Below are 19029 nucleotides of genomic sequence, written 5' to 3'. Positions count from 1 at the left end.
TTCAGAGTTTAGGCTGCTGCAAAATTACAGAGACTCTCATACACACATGGCTTAGCAGGCAGTAGAGGCCATTGGATATGCTAAGCAGCAGCATATTTTTATTTTGATGATTTTTTCGTATACTGGACCAAGTAGAAGTTGTTACATAAAATTTTTGCCCATAATGCGTCCTCCAACATTAGGTTTAACTCCCTAACTTTCTTTTTATTCATTTTATCTTTATTACAAACATCATATTTTGTCTTGGGTAATCCTGTACATTTGAAACCAGGATGTGCCAAGCCAGTCAATTGTCGCAAGAAAGCTTAAGTTGAAGCTTGAAGTTACCTAAAGTAGGAATTTCTACACAGAGCACAATAGTTACCTTCACTTCGCTCAGTGTGTCAGCGATGTGTTCAGCTGAACGATCACAATTTCTGTCGCCTTCAACATCCGCGGCAGATGTGTAGCCTACCAAGTCTGAACTATGCCGCTGTGGGGACTTGAGTTTTCTTCCGCGGCGTGATCTCGAGTTTGACCTCGACCTGGCCTTTTCTTTGACCCTAGAAATCGCTGTTCGGTTCAACGGAGGCGACGGAGGCAGGTTCCTCGATGACTGATCCGCCATGTCGTCTTCGTCATCGACGATAGAGAAATATTCGGAGTGGTCGTCGCTCGATGAGGTCTCCAGGTTTTGCGTCTGCTCGTTTTGCCGTTGACTCAGGTCTTCTCTTCCACAGAGCAGCTCTTCCAGGTCTTCCTTTTCTGCATGCTGAACTCTCGCTGGGCTGTCAACCAATGCCAGACGAATTTCTGTCGTCGGATCTTTGAGTAAGTGCGCGGAGTTCCAGTTTTCGACGGCCTGCCGGATGGCTTGGATCCAGTTGTTGCGGATCCCCGCTGTCACGGCGCAGAGGACCATCTCCTTCTTTTCCTCCCACAGCTGCAATATAAATAAAAAATTATAATTAACTTTATTGTTAACTGCAATATAATTAACAAGAAGAAGCAAAGAGGGACAAAAAGATCAATATGTGCGACGTCTTACAATGATGGAGAATGCATATCCGCGGTCCAGGTCGAGCTCCCTCACTTCACGGACCATCTGGAGATCGAGGACTCCGTTGAGAATGCCAGAGTCTTCCGCGGAAGGATCACTGTAGTAAGTGAGCGATGAATTCCGCAGCACGAACCAGTGCTTGAACCACTCGGTGCTGCTCCCTCCGAGCCGCATTAACCAACCCTTTTTCACAAAGATGTCCTGCCATAGGATGTAATATCTCAGTACACACCATCCGATAGAACAAGTAGAAATACTTTTTAGGAACTAAACTGTATGTTGGAAGACGAATCATGCGCTAAAATTTTATATAAATATTGACAGTTGGTGCAGTTGTTTGTTGATGAATTTTGAAAAATTTAAAAATTGATGCCTTAAAGTACCATGCCATGATGCCTCATGCCACCTGCTAAGCTTCATGTTAATACAAGTTTGCACGATTTCATATCAGTAGAAGCTTTGTTATAATATGTATATTGCAGATTTTTAAAAATTTTGAAGCATAACTGCACTTTTGTTGTACCACTTCTAGTAAATGCACCTTCTGCAACTGCAACCTGCAAAGCCCCAACAGCTCGAGAAGCTGAACATCAGAGCTACAGAGACTTCGGCAACGTTAAGTCACTCGCGAAGCAGAGGAGTGAGAGGGGGGGGCCGTCCAAGAGTGGAAAGGGTGCCGTGCGAGGGGGAGAACTCTATGTGACGTCCGCACGGCCAAGGCATTCCTATTATCAAGGTCCTGCCCTCATTGGTCCTTAGGGAGTGACATTTTTCTTGTTTTTCCAGCGAGGGAATTCCTGCATACTCTCAACATCCGGTGTATGCTCCTGTCATGTATTCAATCGAATAACATGCAAACTACGACACTATTTTGTGTGAGGTTTTTGGTACCATGGTCAGTGATCCACGTGGAATAAAACGACACCATAATTCCAAACTCAACTGAAACGGTTGCGATTGTCCCTCCAAACAAAATTCTACAGGTGAAAAAGAAATCGAGGCAAAAGTTTCACATGTGTCAACCCTTTCTCTCGGAGCATCAACTGATCAGAACACACTGATGGCGAGTATGGCCTCACAAGCTGGCCGACTAGTGACATTCGTCGCACAGTTCGCATTAAAGTTATTTGTGCTGAATCACTCGAGTGGGATAAGGCGAGGCGAAGGCGGGTCGTGCTAAAGACTGGGACGTGGTGGGTTCAAATCCTACCACCGACTGTGCTGTCTGAAGTTTTCCCCGGGTTTTCCGAAGACTTTCCAGAAGAATGCCGGCACAGTTCCCCCTGAAGTCGGGACAGGACGCATACTAACCCTCCTGTCCCCCTCTCCTTCCTTCTGACCTCTCTCCACCTGTCCACATCTGTACGGCGCTCACAGCTACAGTTTTTCTTCGCGGCGCTAACACGCAATAAAAAAAAGATTTGTTGTTTAGATGCTTTTTTTTTTTTTTGTGTGTGTGTGTGTGTGTGAGGGTTCGCGTACGTAACGTTACCGTACGTGGAAGGCGGGTTCAGAGACACGAAAGTGTGGCAGTGTGAGAAAGCTGGTATGCTGTAGCTGGTATGCTGTATACTTGCATGCAGTGTTTTTTTTCTTGCATAATTAGTTCTTGACGCGAATGTCTTCAGCATATATATTTTTTAAACTTTCACACTCATCGTGCTACTAAATAACATCATCCCCGCCAATACCTGGTCACCCACGATATTGACCGCATCCAAGCGGTAGAAAACGCAATGGAGTAGCCGGTTCCACTTGTGGAGCCACATGCAGTCTCCATTAATTAAAAAAAAAAAAAAACTGAATCACTAACCTCAAGAGGTGCTTCTATCTTCGCCACGCTGCTTGAATCCAATCCGCAACCATCAGGAACACCTCGGCCCTAAAGACACGAAAAGTATGTTACTGACGGCGTTTTTCGCACATTCGATTTGCCGTTGAATTATGCTGCAAAGAGGCTGACCATGTGATCGTCTTTCGCTGGGCTGGGAGGCGTGGGCAACAACGGGTCGGACGGCGCAGTGGGCAGGGACGTGATGTAACTCCGTTTTATGCCGTTCGTGGAGGCGATGATGCTGACGTTTGTGACGTGATTGTTGTTGAGATTGTCGTTGCTCTGCCACCGGACGCCGTCGTGTGCCGTCGGGGAGAGAGGTTCTCTGAGGGGTGACTGGTGAGGAGTGACTGGGGTGTTCTGAGCTTTCTCTACTTCTCTTTCCATAGACATTTTGTTGAGCAACAGGTGTTGTGGGGGAGTCATGCCTACGCAGTCAAAGACGAGGAAATAATGTGAGAGGCGTTCGTTAACGATCATGTAAAGCGTGAATTGTATGGCACGAAAAACCGGTTGAATTCTTTCCGAACCGAAATTGGGACTGAACTTTTTTCGGAGATTGGGAGTTTCGGGTCGAATTTGGTACTGTTCGACGATTCCTGTGCCGAAACAAGAACTGTCGTATACTTATTAAGGCCCTGTGTTTTGGGGTTTTATGTTTTTTGAAAATCAGGGTTAACAATCGGGTTTTATTTCAGGAACCATAAAACGGCAAAATCGAGTGATATCGGGTGTGAAAAGTAGATTTTCCGGTCAAAAATAAAAAAGAGCCCTTCTCGCATTTTAGGTGAACACAAGAGGCGGAAGAGCTATGCTGAGCGTCCAGTGCTTAGCATTCTCCAGTGCCCATGTCGGTTGCTGCACACTATTTTTTCAAAAATGACGCGGGTGCGAAAACTTCCCTCAAAGTGAACTTTCATCGCCCCCACATGATTCAATGTGATACAGCTTGTGCCACAGAACGGAAGCAAATGAAACACACACCACTTAGTGTGATTGAGTAAATTTTGTTCACAAGATGCATAATACTGTTGCTACCGCTCAGTTCAACAAGGGTTTCCCCACTGCATCTCAAATACACAAGCAACTTGCATCGTGCGATGCGGTAAAGAAACTCCTTATTATGCTGTTTAACCGCGTCTTCTCACCTTTCTCTCCGGCGCTCCGGCAACGCTGTAGACATCGATGACTATCAACGGCTTCGGATTTCTGCGTAGACGGAACCACGTCTGACAACAGCAGGTAGAGCGGGTTGTGCTGGAAACTTCGATGTCCCCTCACACTCTGAGGATCGTCCTTCTGGGGGACACCAGGAGGCGAAGAGAGGACTTCGGCTGCCCAGTCCACGATGTCGTTGCCGTGAGGCGAAGGAGGGAGCGGTATCATCTTGGCCACTCCGTCGGACCGACTCCTCTGGCTCTTAAGTCCGCGGCTTTCACGTTTGAGGTAGCGTCTGCTGCGACCTTTGAGCGGGTCCCCAGCGTTGTCGTCGGATGCCAAGAGAGCACTGGAACAGTTTTATTTAAGAGGCGTTGACGGTGCTTGGCTTTGTAGCGGAAGAAGGGAAGGTTCCCACCAGAAGCGAAGGCGAGAGCTCTTGTTTTTAACGGTAATGAAATATCTCACCTGTCTAAAGATGATATCTCCATCTCCACTCCATTTTTGGCATTGAGAACTGTAAAAGACGGTGGGATCTCATGATGGCTCTCCTGCGAGGTTCACGACATTTTGGTGCCGGACAGCAGCGTAGGCAGAAAAATATTTTGAAAGGGGTACTACAGGAATTTTACATTGGGGAGAGGATTTACCTTCTTTTTCCCTCTCCCAAATGCACTACCAAAGGTACGATTTCGGGGGGGGGGGTTAAACACCCCAAATCCCCCCCTCTGGCTATGCCACTGGTGCTGGCGCACTACTTGTCACAACGTAGTAGTGATGCGGCTAGCCAATGGGAAGCCAATGGGAAGCCAATGGAAAGCCAATGGGAGGCCAATGGAAAGCCAATGGGAACAAGCGTAGGGCAGGGCTTAAACGAGCTGTTCTTGGGCTGAACATGACTATGGTTAAAATTGCTAGCAACCGAACTGCCAAACTAAGTCTCCGTAGCATCCAAACACATGAAAAATGTGACTACACGGTTGCGTTTGGCAACATGTAGCGCGACTCGTGCAGACCAACGAGCTCAGGCGAACCCGTAGCAAACGTCTAGGAATGCTTATTTTTCCATACACGCGTGCAACTGCCACAGTTGCTACTGCACGGCCAAGAGTCATACCTTCGGTGATGTTCCCATTTTCTTCCTTATTCCTTCTGGAGTTGAGAGCGTTGTTGTTATCGACATGGCTTCCTCCGTGGCCCTGACCATTCTGGTATTGCACGTTGAGATGATCTTGACCGTTATCTTTGTACTGCAAGAACCCAATTCGATATGCCATCACATACGAGCTGTGCCATGCATTGCCACAAGAGACGAGATGATCGTGAAAAGTAAGAAGAAGTGTACCTCGCAGCTCATGATGGTAGCCGAGATGCTGAGTCCAGGTAACGTGGCGTTACGTTTGTTCTTCGTACGGACCATGTTGCCAGGGAAACGGGATAGTACATCAAACCACCTGCAAATATTTTATTATTACGTAAAATTTCTATTCCTAAAAACTATTTCCTAGCTTTTAACTACTTTTATTTAATCCTTTTTTTTTTGTTCAACTGATAATTGGTGAGGCTAACGCCTCTGTGCCTTTGCGCCATCACCTGCCATGCTGATATTACAAATAATGCCGCGCTAGACTAGTGCCCTTAGGACTACACCGAGAAAAAATGTGTAGAAAGTCAGAGTGAACTGATATCTCGGAGCACATGAGGGATGGCCCGAAGTACCACCTCAATAAAGGAATAGTGTACATCACTTTCAGGTTCACTACTAAGGGGGTGGGAGAAGACCCAGCAGGTGTCCAGTTTTGGGTATAAATTACGAGTGAAATTTAAGGTACTGAAGAGTTGATAAGAAAACGTTCTGTTACCAGGTCAAAGCATATAAGGACACAAAAACACATCCATTTGAAGAAAGGTGCCCAGTGCTGGATTTACAGTGGTGGAGGCCCCAGGGCACTGTGCTGTGGGGGCTCCCTCGTGCATTCAATGTATTATTCTATGTATTCGTGTATTATATGTCTATAAATGACATCGTTTTGTTTCTAAAGAACGGCGGCCGTGTGGCACACCAGTCCGGGATTTTTCAGCAGTCAGGTTTTGTCAATCTTTGAACATTTCGTAGACAAGTGAAATAAATATTCTATTCATGTCTATCCAATGTGTTATTCAGGGTCGATATGCATGGAGGGAGGACAGATTTTTACCAAGTTTCCGTTTCATGGATGCGTTTCAGGCATGCAAAACACATTTCCCTTGGACAAGACCTTTACTGGTGGGGGCCCTTTTGTGGTGGGGGCCCCTGGGCAAGTGCCCCGCCTGCCCTCCCCTAAATCCGGCACTGAAGGTACCAACGTAAAAAAAAATGCAACTACGTTACCTGGATTAGTACTACAAACTATGCGGGTGAACTGTTGTCGTCTTACCATCTGCTTTCATCCCGGCTCGTCCCTTTGACAAAGTGCACTTTCTCTGGAGCAGTGATGGCGATGGAGAACTGGTTCCCCGTCACGTCTTCCGCACTGGCCACCTCCAACACCTTGTTCATGTCTATCACGGCCTGGGGAACCGTATCCGGCTGCACGAGCAAAACAGGAATATGCTCACGTACAACGACGAACAATGTCGAGGATCGTAACAATTACGGTACGTGGATGGCTAAGGACACGGGCTATGCCAGTTGAACAGATATATCATCCTGTGACTACATTTCTAAGTTATACGACCACAAACATTTGATTACTTAAACATGCACATTTTTAAGCAATGTCACACAGTTTCGAGCAGGAATTTTCCCAGCACCACCTCTAACATTGTTCAGAGATCTTACAACACACTCCTGAAACCCCTGGCAAAAAAAAATGTGCGAAAAGACAATATTTACGGATACACAGCCACCCTATAGAATTTCAATATGCCCGGAGATTAAAATCCTGCACAAATTCCTATTTCAAGTAGCTATATAAGAATTGTTCAACAGGCAAGCCCGTTTATAGCGAAGCCCGTTTATAGCGATAATGATTGTGCAAAAGGCGTTCTTTATATGAGAAATTCGCTATTATGAACTTTCTGAGAGAAGCCATTTGCATATATGAATAACACTACAGAGACGCACTGCTTGCAGAAGTGACCATCAGCAGGAGCAGGTCTTGTATGATATATTTCTTTTTGACTTTCCAATGAGCGGGATAAAAACAAGGCATGCATCGCGAAACGTTCGAGAGCGCCGGTAACGCGCATTTGGCGGTAACGCGCATTAGCCGGTAGCGCGTATTAACCGGTAGCGCGTCGGGAGACCGCCGACATTTCTGTTGCCGGTGAACATCCGCGAAAATTTCCCCAACCAGTGTCGCCCGCACAGTGCCGTCGTACCGCCGACCCCTTCTGCACACGAAACGTGTAACGTTCATTCACGCGACCTCACTCGCAAGGGAGCGCCACAGTCGCTACCGGAGGCTCCGTCCGTAGCGGATCAGATCGGATTTGCCGCCCTGATATGGGTCCGAGGTCATGTGCGTACACAGCTTCACCCCTCATCGTATTCACCGCTCATCTCTTAATTCTTGTGCTGTGTGAATAATATATGCGCCATATCCTAGTAACTTCCGTGTTTTCGATATTAAAGGGGCACTAAAATGCAAAAAACAACTTGTTTTCAAATGAAAGCCCGTGTTTCCATTGGTGTAATGCAGGCAAAATTAGTTCACACAGCGCTACCGTTTAAAAGAAAAACGTAATGAAAACAGAGCAGCCTTGGCGGAAAACCACTGGAATCCTCAGGAAGCAAAGATTGGCGGCATCCAATCAGACAACAGGAAAAACACGCGCATGTCCATCGTGTGCGTGGATTTGGAACGGGTCCCGTAGTTGTGTTGTGCGCATGCGTGGCATGACGCGCATTGCTGCATTCTTCAATACCAATTTATTGAATTGTAGCCCACAATAGTAATCTCGGATCTTCTTGCGACAACAATTTTATTACGTCCTCCGGACAGCGACACCAGTCTGCTTCGTAAGTCGCACTATGTTTCTCGACGGAACCGAGCTCCATGACGTGCACGTGCGTGCACGCGGAGCAGATGCACGAGCTGAAGCGACGCTCAATGCTTAGTGCCGAGGCAAGAAAGAGTCCGGTATAATTCTGATTGTAGCATCGTAACGGAATCAAAGGTTTGAATTACGACAACAAGTGCGACATTAATAGCGAATTCGGGTGGTCATTTCGTAGCAAAACGGCCGAGCGCTCGGAAATTGCTAGATCGGCGACAGAGCTGGATCACGTGACCGTTGCCACCCGAACATGATTGCTAGGAATCTAGCGGTTTTAGGTACTTGGATCACGCTAGGGGCGTCGCGGTCGCAAGTCTTCGAGTTCTGTCGTCTGCTAAACCACGTGATTTCAACATGCGGGCCAATGAGGGCACGCGCCACCGTTGCAGTGCGGATGTGACGACACCGGATACAGTTGAGCAATCTGCTGCTCGATCGTTTTGAGACCGGGCAAAAAAAGTGCTAGCTAGCAAATTCCGAGCGCTCGGAAAGCGCCACGCGAACGTGCGAGATTGGCTTCATTTTGACCAAGCGAACATGACTGCTCGAGATCTGGCAAAAAAAGTTGCTCCGAAATGACCACCCGAATTCGCCATAACATAGCGTGTAACATAATTTGAAGTGAATCTGTTTTTGCATTTTATAGTGCCCCTTTAATAATCTTCTAAATGGCGCATGGCTAAGAACGAAAAGCTACCGCCCTTTAGATAGGGGTGGTGACGACTGAGTATAAACCCTATAACGAATGTCTGCATCGCTTTAAGTGGAATTGCGGTAACGCTAGAAGAAATGAGTGAACTCACGTGTTCGTCGACGGAGTACGTCAGCTCTCCGTCGTCGTACAGCACGAACCACCGTCGCTGCCATCTCTGAAAGGCGAGAAACGCGGAAGCATTATGAAACAGTAACTACTCCATCGCACACACATAGAAAACACGAAAAATGAGCCAAAGATTAAAAAAAAAAAAGTTCATTGCACACCAAAAAGATGAACTGCGTAGTGTTACCAGTGGTGCGAGGATACTCTTGTGTGTAGGATAACTATTATTTTGTTTTGTAATTAATCAATTAAGGGCCAGTTTCACCAACGCCGGTTAAGAGTTGATCCGCGATCAAGCGTCCCTTAACTTGAAATTACGACCCAACCATCTTTCTGAAACGTTAGCAAGTGCTACTGGAATTCACCTTACATCACTAGCTAACGTTATTGAAAGAGAATTGACCGCTAGCTTCAAGTTTAGGGGACGCTTGATCTTGGTTTAAAGTTAACCGGCGTTGGTGAAACCGGGCCTAAGTGAAGTTAATTAGCCGATCTTTTTTAATTATAAGGATTATAGAGCCAAATTGTCAATGAGAAAGTTGTAGCAGGCGATAGAACGACACGAAACCAGTTGATTGCAACTTTGTACCTCTAACGGATCCTTTTTTTTTTTTTCCGGATCCAAAGACTAGCTTTCGAGTTTACAAAAAAGAAAGAAAAGAAGAAAAAAAAAGAAGAAGAACGACGCAGACGCCCGAGGAGTGAATGTCAAGCCAAAATTTTGTCCATGAGAACTGTGACTCGTCTTCATTCAGTTTCAGTTTCGAAAAGTTTCAGTTTTAGTTTCAGTTTCATCCGATAACAGGATGTTCGAGAGCGCTGTCATCCGACGCTCCTCACGCGTCTGCGACAGGCGCCGGTCGTTTTTTTGCAAACCCGAAAGTTAGTCTTTGGAGTTGCGTGTAATGCCAAGTAATGCCTCTTCTGAGGCTCTTCAGGTAAATAAATGAAATGAACTGAAATAAAAATGCAAACACCGAACTTGGACTAACCTAATAGTAAACTAACCAACGTGCTGTTCCGTCATGTCCGCCCTGCTAAGCCTAGCGGCCGCTAAAATGTGGCTTTCGTTCGCTAAACCGACCTGGACACACATCTAAAACCCATGAATTTGATTAGTTAAATATTAGTGATGTCGCGTGTTTCTAAACACGACATATCATCTTACGAAGCAATCGAGAATTCTAATTGGTTTACTTTGTTTCGAGCACGTGAATTTCGAGATCGGGAATATCGAGGTCCTCCCACGAAGCCGTCCCCCATTCGAGGTGGCCACTAACGCGCTGTCACTTGACCGAAGTGAAATTCATATCCGAGAACAGAATGGTATATATGAAAAGGGCCTCAAAGAGGGGCGAACGGCAACACCAGGGAACACAGTGGCGATCACACAATTTTGGGACAAGACTTGGAACAGACACTTAGGAATCAAAGTGGGACCAGCCATCCCACTTTAGGACCCAGCTGCTGGGACCGTCCACATTCAACTGGGACCTCTCGCCATGCCACTTCAGATATTTGCCTGGTCCGTGCCACTATACAAGCGTTACCTACGGAGTTGGTTGTACACGTCAGCAGCAGTCAGCATTTGAACTCAGATGCGCCACAATTGTGTTATACGGAAGTTCGCACATTAACCAAATTAAGCCATCATTTCTAGCATCCAGAACTTTCGGCGACGAAACTAGAGGTCTCTGCAGTATTTTAGCATGTACCAACGCATGCACCAAGCTTTCAATTTACTTCGGTAGTGTAGTATACGTTCATTAACATAAAACGGGGTCGGGGCGGAGGTTATTATTACAGTTACGTCGTAACAACTTTGTATATCACATCCGTCATATATGTCTGAAGCTGAAGAAACGCATGTCCCCCCCCCCCCCCTCTTTTTATAGAGGGTGCGCAGGAAAGAAAGGTAGGATGGTATCGCCGAAGATTTAGGGGTGAGGAGTTGGGTCTGAAAAAATCACTGATATAGGCCTTCCATTTTCGTTCACTCTCGACTCCTTTTAGACGCGCTATTTGCACGCTAAATCTAGCGGGTATGAAAACGAAACGGAAACGCTAACGGGCAACACGTACAATAGAGCCAAGATCGTTAGTCCACGCATAACTTCGCACTGGACGGTATCCTAACCACTTGACCAGGGGAGCTGGGAACGTTCCATGCACGCTCCAGTGATTTTCGACGTTCCACATCATCGCACCAGCGACACCGTTAACGAAAACACAACAGCCAATGCGTCTTCAGAGACACTTTCGTATACCGAAGAAAAAGAAAAGAGCGGAATAGAAAACAAATCCTTCTCAGAAACTCTACAACGCCTCATGAATTACGCAGAAACAGTCTTAACAATGAACGAGTACAAGGAGTCAATGGAACCTTTATAGCTGTGCGCTGTTTCTGTGTGTGAAACAGACGACGCGAGGTATCGTCTGCTTCGTGCTTTCGTCTGCCAGTGTTTCCCACGGGATTTGTCGTCTGCTTTGTGGTTAACGGGCCCCACTCGCAGATGGGAAAAAGAGTGTACGAGTCCCTTCCGCTTGCGTGCGTTGGGTTTTGTACTGTGTGGCTCGGTACTCTGCCGCGGCAGTGGCAGAGGAAAGTAGGTACCGCCGCAAGAAAAGAAAGAAAGAATCGTTCAAAGGAGGTCTGGCGAAAAAGCACAAGAACGATGGAAGATACCACTCATACTGCTAGGCCTTTAAAAAAAAGGAGCCGTGCATTGTAAACCAAGTTTCGTCGCTTCGCAGGCGACACAACTGATTTGATCCTGCCGCACACACACAAAAGAGTAAACACAAAAAACTACTCATTTTGTTTCTCATCTGGCAGCAACAAGGCCAGTGACGTCGCGACCAATCGTTAGCGGCGACGAGGCCATTGCGACAAAGCTGAAAAGTCCTGCGAGCGCTTTCATTTTATTCAGACTATTTTCAGGCACGCCGAGGAGTATTTTTCTCCACAGACAAATATACGAACCGCGACACCGTTCCTGGCCGTGGTATTTATGCATTTCTACACGTACACTTGCGCCATCTGCACGTGCGGTAATAAACTAGAAGCAAAGCAAACTGTACCCGCCAGGTTTCCTAATAAACATGTCTCTTAGCGGCTCACGAATTCGGACTGATTGTTTTCCCAAGTGGGAACGCGAAATGGAAGGGATCCACACATGGCCGCCAGAGGGCCATTGTTTATGGGGGTTCGTTAAAACAGATCTCCTTCCCTCACCCAGCATTCCCCGTAAGCAGATAAGAGCTTGCCAACCAAAATAGCGACGGCTGCATGTATGGGAGTGCCTTCTCCATGCGTAACTGCCGCACCGCTCGGAATGGAATCCAGAAAACGAAACTACACAAACTAAACCGAACATATATCCTTTTTCAACCTTTAAACACGATAATTGTGCCGCTCGATCACGACGTCCAACAGTGCAGAAGAAATGAAGCACTCGTGTTTTTAGACTGTATTAGCAGTACCTATCCACGACACGCTCGCACAACAAGAGCGACTTTGTGGGACATTGCACGCGCATGTTTACAACGCGCGCAGAACCGAAGCGGGTGAATCGGTCAAATGGCGACACCTACAGAAGCAGACGACGCCGGCGTGTCGGGGTCAACTTCCGCTTCCGCGACGACATTCGCGCCACCAGCAGCCGCTACGTGTCGCCCGAAGCGAAACCACTTTTCATAGACGGTTTCAGTTTTCATTTTCCCAATCACCGTTCCCCTCCTTTATTTTTTTTTTTTTTTTGCTTTTCAGTCAGTTCGTACTCGTGTATTCCCTTCCCACTATTTCCGACGGTGAATACTGCAAAATAAAAGCACACATACAACTAGACCTAACCAGCTAAACAAGTACTCACGGTCTTCCGGAGTTTATTCCTTCGAAAGCCCCTTGCTTATAGGTTGGTTGCTTACCATTTTCCGAAGACATGCGGTACGTATCGGAACAACGACCGGTACTGCTTCGCGAAGACGAAAGTTTAACATTCAGATTATGTTCACTGACATAAAAATAAATAAATAAATAATAATAATAATAAGACATTTTTATATTATTACTCACGTGTAATGCAAGGCGCTTGGCGCCATCTGACGGTGATAATATTACAATGATAACGGGAAGCCTTTCATCAGTTAAATCAAACTAGCGGACCGGTAACGAAGAAAAAACAAAACGTTAGAGCTCAACCAGAGAGTCGAACCGAAACGTTTATCGGTTCCGTTCGGGTTCGGCGATAAGGGTTCAGCCCCGGAAGGCAACTATAATGGTTCGAACCGTTTTATTTTTTTTTTTTTCAAGCGGTTCGGTTCACGAACCGGTTCAGGGGCCCCGGGCGAATGAAGCACAACTGGCAGGTTGAAGCCCACTTCCGTTTGTGCGGTACAGTGCTTGAAGTGGACAGGAAGGCGTCAACGGGCGTTCAAGATTGTGAAAGATTTTGCGCGATATGAAATACAAGATTAGTAGTGGTTACGACAGGAGCATTACCACGAATTACCGGTTTGGGTTGACTGCACCAGCACGTATAGCTGACATGTCGCGGTGGTTAACTAACCCACGGGGTTATTGTGCGCAGAATCTCGGCAGGAATATAACGGTCAATCGAGCCTGCTACCTTAGCATAAGTCATTTAAAGGTACTGTAAAGCAGCAGAGGCCGAATTTCATTTAGCGTGGCTATTCAATAGTCCAAGCCATCAGTACAAGAACGGCGCAAATTTCATTCCAATCGGTAGTGCAGTTAATTAGAAAATTAAAAATAAAGATTACGGGCAACACTGTATTAGTATTCGGAAGGGATCCGTACTCTCAGCCGCGTACGGCGGCAACCATGTTGCATGCGTATAACACTGGGCCCGACAGCCGAACAGCGATGTGTTACTTTTTGATTTTATCTCACAAAAAACATACTAAACAGGGGTCTCTGCACTCCTATGGAAATATGATACGAAATAATATAGCCACCAAAAGAACAAAACGCGACAAAATAGTGCTGCATGCATAATACATATTTGACAGTGTTGCCCGCTGAACAGGGGGTTGTTCGACACCAGGCGTCGCGCCGCTGCACTACGCCGGGTTTTTCATGGTAGATTAAAAATATTTAGAGAGCGTTGTCGGTCGTATGGTTCCGCATATGGGATTTACAAGCAACAAAGTCTCAAGCTACGTCGCCAGCATATCCTGCTTGTCTACTGCTTTACAGTACCTTTAAGTCATTGAAATTATTGGTTATCAGTCAGTAGACGCGAATACACGTTAAGCAGCAAACGACGCTTCGTGGTAGTTGGCTCATTTTAGCTCCCCAGCACTAGGGGTTTTAGCGTTTTTAATGAAGTTGGATTGGAACTATGCGATTCCGAGCCCGGGGCCTTTATGTAAAAGGCGCGTTACCGTGTTTTATCACTGCCGCCGCCGTGCTATACCACGTCGCCGTTAGATTGAAGTGTCTAAGGAACAAAAACAGAGCAAGTGCAAACAGAGAGTTCGACCCATCGGTGATTCTTAAATACGGTGTCAGTATGGTTGTGCATAATGTAAAAACCCCGAGACTAGGGAACACGAAGGGACAGACACAACAACACGAAGAGAGACTTCGTGTTGTGTCTGTCCCTTCGTGTTCCCTAGTCTCGGGGTTTTTACATTATGCATCATCTTCACCAGCTCGCTTGCTTCCTAGCCATTTTTTTCAGTATGGTTGCTTTTACCTGTTTTATCTGACGTGCAGAAAGAAAACCAGCTTGGTATGTTCTTTTCATTCCGACCAGCATAAGGGTGCATGGCTGGCCCTTTACTTTGTAAGGGGCTTATGTAAGCTCACACGCGCTATGTGTCAGCGATCAGTTCTGCAGTTAGGGTGGACACCCTGTATATAGCTGAGGCTGATTAGTATATTATTATAATATACGCCACTTGATGAATGCTACCCAAACTGTCGTTGATCCCTAATCCTTATATTCATGCGTATGTCTTAGACATTAGTCGTCATAACAGTTTTAAGTTACCATCTTTGTTGTTGTTATTATTTCACGACTCCAGAAAATCCAGAGCGTTTCCACAGGACACAACTTTTTTCGGCAAGCAGGAGGAAGGCCACGAAGCTAATAAAAGAAGAAAAACAAAAGACGAAAAACAAAAGACGAAAAAAAAAGTTTTTATGTTCATGCACAACATGCAAAGTTCCGCCCTTAGTTCCGTATGAACCCATTATTCGAACCGGTTACCGGTATTTTTTTAACGATTCAGTTCCAAGATGGCGTCGATTCGGTTTTAGTTCCGGTTTGGCCAAAAATAACGGTTAATAACGGCTTTCGGTTCGACTCTCCGAGCTCAACACAATCCAGAAAAACGAAAGCAACGAGGAACCGACCGCAGCAACCGCCGATTTTACGCCGCAACACAACACCAGGGGCCGTTCCGTGTGATTGGAGCGAGCGGACCGACGCGTAACGTGACAGGAAGCGCCAGGAGCAAAAAGGAGAATAATGACTTTTGTTCTCGGAGGGAAAAAAAAGTCGTACTGACAGATTAGGAGGCAAACGTAACCTCGGGGGAATGTAATTTGCGAGCCGCGTGCAATTAGTTTCTCATTACTTAAAGTATAATCGAAGATGGTCAAAATGTGTGCTACGGTGAAGCAATCCGCAGTACGAACGGCGCTAATGACGTTAAGCGGGCTGCGACACTTTTGTAGATGTGTGGTTCATTATACATCACGCAAGCATTCCCAACACATCGCTACAACGTCCTGGCCCAATATAAGATATACTGTGCTGCTTTGGTCGTCCTGCGTGCCCAGTATATTGAGGGGGGTGGGAACGTTTTTTCTACGCGTCGTAGTTGGCGAGATGTAGACCCTCGAACACACTTCGGCGTTGAGCTCTGACGTCAGGCAAGTCAGAACCTATCCAATACAAGTCAAGCCAAAAAAGGTAAGACCGCAATCCCTTGCGTTCGCCATCACTTCTGGAACATACAGTAAAGCCTCGTTATAACGAAGTAAACCGGACAAAGAAAAATTCGATATAAGCCACAGTTCGATATAAGCGGATGTTCCACAAAAACAGTGACAGTGGCCCTGGAAGTGCATGGAAACACCGCAGAAGTACGCAAAAAAAGCATTCAAACAATTAATGAAATCTTGGTGATGAACACATTGACAGCTTTTCAATTCAGATGCAAAAAAAAAAAAAAAAAAAGGACGACGTGAGGTGGTATTGCCGTAAGAATTCTGGCTCACCCTTCGCAGTAAGCGGAGTCGGTAAGCAGTACAATTCGAATAATCCTGTTATAAACGCGTGTATTTTGGCCGCCACTGCATAAAAGTTCGAACACAGCGGGTTCGTTATAACGAGGGCTTACTTTCGCCACGTCACTGTATGAGATTCCTCACTCCATGGTCACATCTGAAAGCGAAGGGCTATCCGTGCACGGTGATTAAGCTTAGGTTTTATCGCGAAGACATTAGTGAGCTTTTCTTACCGCGTCGTAAAGACATATCTACTGGGTGCTGCGCACACAGGAGGAGGCCTCTCTCTACATTTAGTACGCGATAAGAAAGCATATTTGGCACTGCAGACACATATGTCTAGCTCGAGTTTCACCGCTTACTGATATTCGAGGAATTCTCGCGTTCTCTTACGACATCCGACAAAAACAGAATTACCACGAAACGCGCACTGAATTAAAATAAACGAGAAAAAACAAACGTCTGTCGTCCAGCCCACCATCTCACGACTTAAAAGTACACGGGCAGTACTGTCCAAAAAAAGTTTATTACAACGACGAAAAGTCAATAAAACTTGGTGGCACTACGCTCCGCCGGCGCCACCAGGAAAAGCCAGAAACGATAACGCCCCCGAAGAGCGCGGCGACAAAATGACTCACGGTCAAGACCGAAAAACAATAAATAAAACACGCACACAAAACAACGGAAATAAATCTCCAAAATAAGAAGGAAGAAAAAGAAGAAAAGGAACTGGACCGTCCTCGCATGCAGCACACGTATACGTCTACCGCGACCGGAAACCTCGCCGAGCACGCGCCAGCCACCGAAGCAGGACAAAAAACACGTCTGCTGTTTTTGCTCGAAAAAAAAAATAAAGAAAGAAGATGAAGGTCAGCGGAACAGACGACAGGCAGAGGTTGGCTTCCACCGAACAAAGAGTACAAATCGTCTTATACACAGTTACATTGCTATATAAAAAGACGGGAGCCGTGCTACAGCGAATGTAGCCGTACTCTTCGCGCTGCACGCAGCAGACGGCGCGTGTCATATCGTTGCAGACGACACGAGCTGGTAGCCAAATCACGATTCGTTGTACGGGTTTATTTTGATGCTGTGGCTGGTCACACGGTGCACGGAATAACGTGATGAATACTGCGTAATTTAGACGCGGACTAAAAGATAGGAAACGCTCTTCTACCTAGACTGTGCCAATTAATAGTAGTCCGTGGTGGTGCGTCACAGGAGAGTGAGACATACAAATATAATTGCAGACGACATTAGTACACTGTTGCCGGCGGCACCAGTGCGTCGCGAGAGCGCAGTACGGTGATCGTATCGGTTGCACAGGGTTATGTGATGCGTGAAATGATACACTAAATCTTGTACTATAGAGATCACCTTTCTCAGTCATTCCACGAGGCACTTTTTAACAGTTATTTGTTCGACAGAGACAAAACAACAACATAAAAACGCCTGTAGAGGATTTAAAAAAAAAAGGAGTCGGGGAACTTGACGAAAAAAAAGAAGAGCTGTCCCTTGTTTACTCGAGCGACAATAATCGTTACAAACGGCAGTTCTGTCAGCACTATCGCTCAGCAGAGTGTGCACAAGCGGTGCTCCGCCTGCTCTCTTACAGTAACTGCCGAGTCAAAGAAAAAATAAAAATAAAAATAAAAGCGAAAAAAAAAAGAAAAGCGAAAAAGCTGTAAAGGATCAAAGCAGGCCGAACGTATCCTTATAGCTACGCATCTTCAACACACCGGTGTCTTAACGACCGTCCTTAAGAACAACAAGGAGCAAAAAATAAAAAAAATAAAATAAAGCGATGTGTTTGTATATGTCCCCTTGTGCATTCTTTCTCTCCCACGAGACTTCGCTTTGCCGCCTTTTCCACGTTAAACTGCCCGGAACTGAATCGAGATTTCCTGGGTTTCATTACGTTTGCTGCGTGGACGAGCTTCAATGACGCCGCTAAAAAAAAAAAAAGTGCACCGAGACGGAAAGACGGTTGTTTAACTGTTGACGGCACGAACATCGCTGTGAGAAACAAATATCTTTCACTCTTTTTTTTAGTTTGGGTTCAACTGTGACATCAAGCTTTACAGTCAATGAAAAAAACGTGATGGCTAAAGAACAGTTTGCTCGGCCATACGTCGCGACGAGATTCGCTGGTGACGTGCAGCAGCGCGCACATAAACACTTTTTTCTTTTTTTTTTAGGGAGACTTCGCAAGGATTCGAAAAAAATTAGGTTAGCATCATACCGAGCACGAACCACCCCTTCAATGCCGAATACAACATTCGCATTCATTTTGCGCGAGTCATTAATTCGTAAATGATGACAATACCAAACCGAAACCGGATAGAGCTCCATACTACGGCGGTTCGTCCGAGGAAGGATACCGTGACGTCACCCAGCATTGTCGTCTGCTACGAAGGCTGCATTCTCCCTGGCCGGATTCTCCCTTGTCAGCAGTGTGTTGCTTTCGGTGCCCTCTCGCTTCACAGAAGGGAAACACTCGCTTCGTAATAAATTCGTTTGAATTAAATCTGTGCAGTTTTCGAACGAGATATTTCGTACACACGTTTCTGACATCCCAAAGGTTACGGATCTGCCGTGTGGATTGTTACGGAAACGTGGATTGGCCCTTTAACCCGGCTCACGACACAGAAAACCCAACACGCGGCGACGTAGTTCGTTATAACGAAAAGCTGCGAGCGAAAGTCACAGTCGAACAGAGACTACTGTTATATTTGGCAGAAGAATATTCTCTGTTCGAAATATCGACGGCTCCCGAAGTGGGACTTTTGTTTCAATATTCGTTATAATGAGTTCGTTATTGCAGAGTTTGTAAACGTAGCTATCTGCTGCTACAAACGCAGTATTTATTTATTTAT

At 46.1% G+C, this 19029-nt stretch overlaps 1 protein-coding gene across 2 annotated transcripts in view; it reads right to left on the bottom strand.

Moving 5' to 3' along the window:
* Positions 1-19029, bottom strand: part of LOC135391972 (protein outspread-like) — a 91322-nt gene that overhangs the window by 10989 nt on the left and 61304 nt on the right. For both annotated transcript variants that reach the window (XM_064622562.1, XM_064622563.1), the window contains exons 3-12: positions 8876-8941; positions 6449-6600; positions 5377-5485; positions 5149-5281; positions 4500-4548; positions 4022-4380; positions 3003-3301; positions 2853-2921; positions 1028-1240; positions 365-922 (exon numbers count right to left, since the gene is read on the bottom strand). In XM_064622562.1, coding sequence (XP_064478632.1) covers positions 365-922; positions 1028-1240; positions 2853-2921; positions 3003-3301; positions 4022-4380; positions 4500-4548; positions 5149-5281; positions 5377-5485; positions 6449-6600; positions 8876-8941 — 2007 coding nt within the window. The remainder of the gene's footprint in view (positions 1-364; positions 923-1027; positions 1241-2852; positions 2922-3002; positions 3302-4021; positions 4381-4499; positions 4549-5148; positions 5282-5376; positions 5486-6448; positions 6601-8875; positions 8942-19029) is intronic.

This window comes from Ornithodoros turicata, chromosome 4 (genome assembly GCF_037126465.1).
Source record: "Ornithodoros turicata isolate Travis chromosome 4, ASM3712646v1, whole genome shotgun sequence".
Taxonomy (NCBI): domain Eukaryota; kingdom Metazoa; phylum Arthropoda; class Arachnida; order Ixodida; family Argasidae; genus Ornithodoros; species Ornithodoros turicata.
Note: the sequence above shows the minus strand (reverse complement) of the source record. Positions and strands in the feature narration are given on the sequence as shown.